The sequence below is a fragment of the Pteropus vampyrus genome, unplaced genomic scaffold, assembly GCF_000151845.1.
Source record: "Pteropus vampyrus isolate Shadow unplaced genomic scaffold, Pvam_2.0 Scaffold315, whole genome shotgun sequence".
In the NCBI taxonomy this organism is placed as follows: Eukaryota; Metazoa; Chordata; class Mammalia; order Chiroptera; family Pteropodidae; genus Pteropus; species Pteropus vampyrus.
In genome coordinates this window covers 320,393-324,630 of record NW_011889096.1, presented here as the reverse complement: position 1 = coordinate 324,630, position 4,238 = coordinate 320,393, and the positions used below count along the sequence as shown (strand labels likewise).

At 46.6% G+C, this 4,238-nt stretch overlaps 1 protein-coding gene across 1 annotated transcript in view; it reads right to left on the bottom strand.

Annotated features, from left to right (window-relative positions):
• LOC105303749 (neuroligin-4, X-linked) overlaps positions 1-4,238 on the bottom strand; it is a 285,691-nt gene that overhangs the window by 5,483 nt on the left and 275,970 nt on the right. Inside the window, exons 8-9 of the mRNA XM_023521777.1 lie at positions 1,480-1,570; positions 276-363 (exon numbers count right to left, since the gene is read on the bottom strand). Of these exons, the coding sequence (XP_023377545.1) occupies positions 276-363; positions 1,480-1,570 (179 nt within the window). The remainder of the gene's footprint in view (positions 1-275; positions 364-1,479; positions 1,571-4,238) is intronic.

The window sequence follows — 4,238 nt, the reverse complement described above, 5'->3', positions numbered from 1 at the left end:
GGGAAGACTACAAAGGACTATATGCCCGCAGTGTACTTACTATGTGCAGTAGTACATCCTGTGCAAAAGTATTTTACATGCCACCGTATATACTCGTATGCTACCTACTGTACATATACTAATGTGCATGCACTTCACACCCATATAGTATACTATCTACTCTATATAGTCTATGTTTATAAAACTATCTGTATAGCACGGTATATAAAGCATATGGTATACCGCATACCATAATACATAGTCAATGATAGTGTGAATACGTATATAATTTGTACTGTATATCACAGTATATCTTGTATACTGTATCCAAGTGTGATATGTCGGCATGATTATATATACGGCATCCAAGGAAACGTTTCACCTCTTAAAGGAATGCACACTAATTTCAAATAACATGATAGGTGCTACCGCCACGAGCTTTCTTTCTTATTTATGTGCTTGTTTATAAACATTAATGTATTTACAGATAATCTGCTTCTGGGTTTCGGTCAAGATGGCAGGCTTGTGAAGAAGCGGTCCCAACCGCCTGCGGATTCACGGGGCTTCAAATAAAGAAGAGAAAGAACATCGTAGCACTGCTTAGAAAGAGAATTTAGCCTGGCAGGAGTTTTAGTCTACATGAGGCTGGGTTTTAGCAGAAAGTTCAATCGTACGAGGGGAAAAAAAAAATCTGCTTTTTATTTCTTTTTTTAAAAAGTGCAATTTAGGAAACGTGCTGTATTCAATGACAACACCTCATGTTTCGTCGACTCGAGTTTTCTAAATTAAAATTTTGAAAAATCCTTATTTCCCTGGAATCTGCCATGGACACAGCGATCATTGACCTTTACGGTCTTGAGGCAATGGGAGGTCATGAGGATGGATCGCGACCCGTTTTGCGTTCATCAGATTTCACCGAACTGGGTCTGTCGGCTGCGTGGGCCTCTTACTGAGGGCAGGGTATCACGGGAGGTATGTTCCGTTCGTGCTGGATTTTAGGCTGCTTTGGATGGAATTCTATGTCTATTTGAAAGGTAAAGAAACACATTTATTTTTGTCCTCAAAGAACAGAGCACAGGATTTTCGAAATCCAAGTAAGTAAGCTTTAGCCCGATAGAGTCTATCTAAGTTTCTCGGAGGTGCCCAGTCAGAAGCCTGAAACCAAGAACGACGGACAAGGCTCGTGAAAACCCATCATTTTAGCTTGCCAAACACTCCGCAGACAGTAACATCCCTAAGTGGGATATCTGTGTCTTGTTTTTCCTAGAGTTCACCGCAGCACACGACATGTTTTAATTCCCATGAGTAAAATTAAAGAGGATAATGATTAAGGAGAGGAAGTAACAGACACATCTTTTCTCTCCCAAGTAAGAGCCTGAATCTATACTTCCATTCACCTTCCCCAACCCCTAACACAGACAATTTCAACTGTCATTTTTTTTTTGAGATACCATCTTGGCAGTGAAGAGTTAACTGTGTTTCTAAGGTCTTGTGGCTCACTTTCTTGGCTGGCGATAGGTAAGATGATTTCCTTAAACATGTCGGCGAACTCTGATAGGCTCCTTTCGGGGGTATAGGGCCCTCCTTGTTCCTCAAACAAAGCAGTAGCTGGCTATTCGTTACCGGATCTCTAGGAAGAAAACTAGCACATGCCACGAGAATGACTGTGTCCAGGGAAATCTGTGCAACAGATAGAGATGTTCACTCACTCGGCTTAAAATGCTTTTGGCAATAAAGGTCATTTTTAAAACCAGAGTTCACTCATGCTGCCACTCCTTAAATCCCCACTTCCTGCAAAGGTTTAATATAAAGTAATCAGAGGATGCCAGCAAATTCAAAAGCACACACATGGCATTGCAGCAAACTCCAGGTCTAAGGGCTTCTACTGTACCTATCCCAAGCTCTCGAGAGCAAACAAAAATACTGAAATAAATGGTAGCGTCATTGCAGATAATGCATGTTGGTTTATTAGCCATGATGGAGCAAACGTGCCATCTGTGAATTCGAACAGCTTCATCCAAGGCCTTTGCTATGGAACGCAAAAGGTGACTGCTTCAAGCTCTTTTCAGTGCCACGTCTTCTCGAGAGACCCCATTCTGCCGTTTTCACCCACCTCTTTTACCAGAATGCCAACGGAACTGGTTTTCGCCCGGTGAGCACCTGGATTCCTCTGGCTGATCAGGACCACGTCCTTCCTTCCTACTCCCAAAGAGATTTTACGGGACACAGACGTCCATCCTTTATCACTGTGTGTAAACCCTGGAATTAGTTTCCATTCTTCCTTGACATTACTTGTCCCTGAGCAATAGTCCCTTCGTCAGCCTTATTTCTTTGCTACTCCTGAATGGTCTGGCCTTAACTGTCCTTTTCCAACATTGTTTTGGTTTAGGCTTTCCCTCCTTCCTTCCCTCCTTCCTTCCCTCCTTCCTTCCCTCCTTCCCTCCTTCCCTCCTCCCTCCTTCCCTCCTCCCTTCCTTCCCTCCTTCCCTCCCTCCTTCCTCCCTTCCTTCCCTCCTTCCTTCCTTCCTTCCTTCCTTCCTTCCTTCCTTCCTTCCTTCCTTCCTTCCTTCTTCCCTCCCTCCCTCCCTCTCTCCTCTCTCTCTCCACTCTCTCTCTTCCATGCCTTCTACATGCTCATTTCTAATATCATTTTTCTGTGGTCAACACCCCCCCCCCAAAAAGCTGGCACACCAGTATATGCACATTTAAACCCAGATGGAAGTGACTTCAGACCTGTCACGTTAAGGTGCATGAAAGGAAACATCTTGGCAGACATATGAACCACTGGAAATCTCGGGGTGCTGTGTGTGAGGTCAGGGGTTTGAAGTCCCACCAGAAGATAATGGTGGCACGTGTCCTGGGGTGAGGCCATCGTCCCTGCGCAGGACTGTGTGGTGATCGACCTATGGGGAGTTGTTCCTTTTTACTCAAACTCGTGTCTGTCCAGCGCTTACAGGGAGCAGTCACTGAGACTCGTTTGTGTTCTGTCCTGGTCCACGGCTCACCGCCTGTGCGGGTGTTCCGGAGAACAGGGTCAAGCCGCTCACCTCACACGGGGACATCGGATACGGCTTACCCTGCGCTGTCCCCTTATGGGCATCATTTTGGCTTCTTCTTCTCACCTGGACCATTGAAACGGCTCCCTGGGGACAGGAAGACCGTCTGCACGAGCGACGCCCTCTGAGGCCCTGCTCATCCAGTGAGAAATCCTTAAGTCAGCGGAGTCTGCCCATCAGCTCAATCCTCTGCTTGCTAAACCAGCTGCCACTAAAACGTTACCTCTTACTTACTTACCTTTCAAATGGCACTTTGTACTGCACATTAAATGAAGTTCTGAGTGACGTCCTTTAAAGACGACCTGAGTCATTCCAACAACCTCTACAAACAAATTAGGAAAACTCGCAGCATCGACACCTCTAAGTCTTACTTCAGCTCTGCTGCACCCGGGCTGCAGAGGAAAAAGAGCTGCGCCTTGGATCAAGCGCGGACTCTCCCGACGAACACCCCAGGCCCCGAGCATCTGCATCTCACTCCCTGAGTGCGACCTCTCCCTGAACTGGGGGATTCCCGTCGGATGGGGGCTATTCTTTCTCCAGGTCTTTGCCGCTTCCCCATCTGCCCCAGCCACATTCCGGAAGCCAGAAGCAGTGTGCATGCACACCACTCGCGGCCACGTGAGCACATCCGGCCAGCGATGTAAGCCTAGGCTATTTCACGTGCCCACATGTTAGGTGACTTTAGGAAAATGGAGAGGTGGCATTCAAGAGCGCTCAGGCACAGCACAGCGGGCTGCGTTCAATCCTGGCTCAGTCCTTGACAGGGGAAGGTGCGCACCTGCGTGTTAGCATGTCTTAGCCACCTCATGAACACCTATGTCTTTTATCTCTTTCTTTCTCTTCCTTTAGACAACGAGAGAATCTCAGCTTCAGAGCCTCTGGCGGGCAGAAGAGCTAACTGGATTTTAATGGCACTGTTTGGATTTCACGTTTTTTGATGCCTCCGTTAAATAGACGACGAATAACCCTGGCTTTCGATTGTGGAAAATCGTGTGAAGTCTGTTGCCAAAACATGCGAGGGGAAAATATGTGGTTTTAGGCAAAGCGAGTGAGGATGCGGTGCTCAGATCTTAAGAATGACGTGTTTGGATGACAGAGTGTGAAGAGGATGGATGGCCACGATTTGGCAAATGCCATGTAACTCTTTTTGCTTTGAGAGAATGCAGGATTGCAAGGGTAGACGTCAAATATATTCTGTGACAG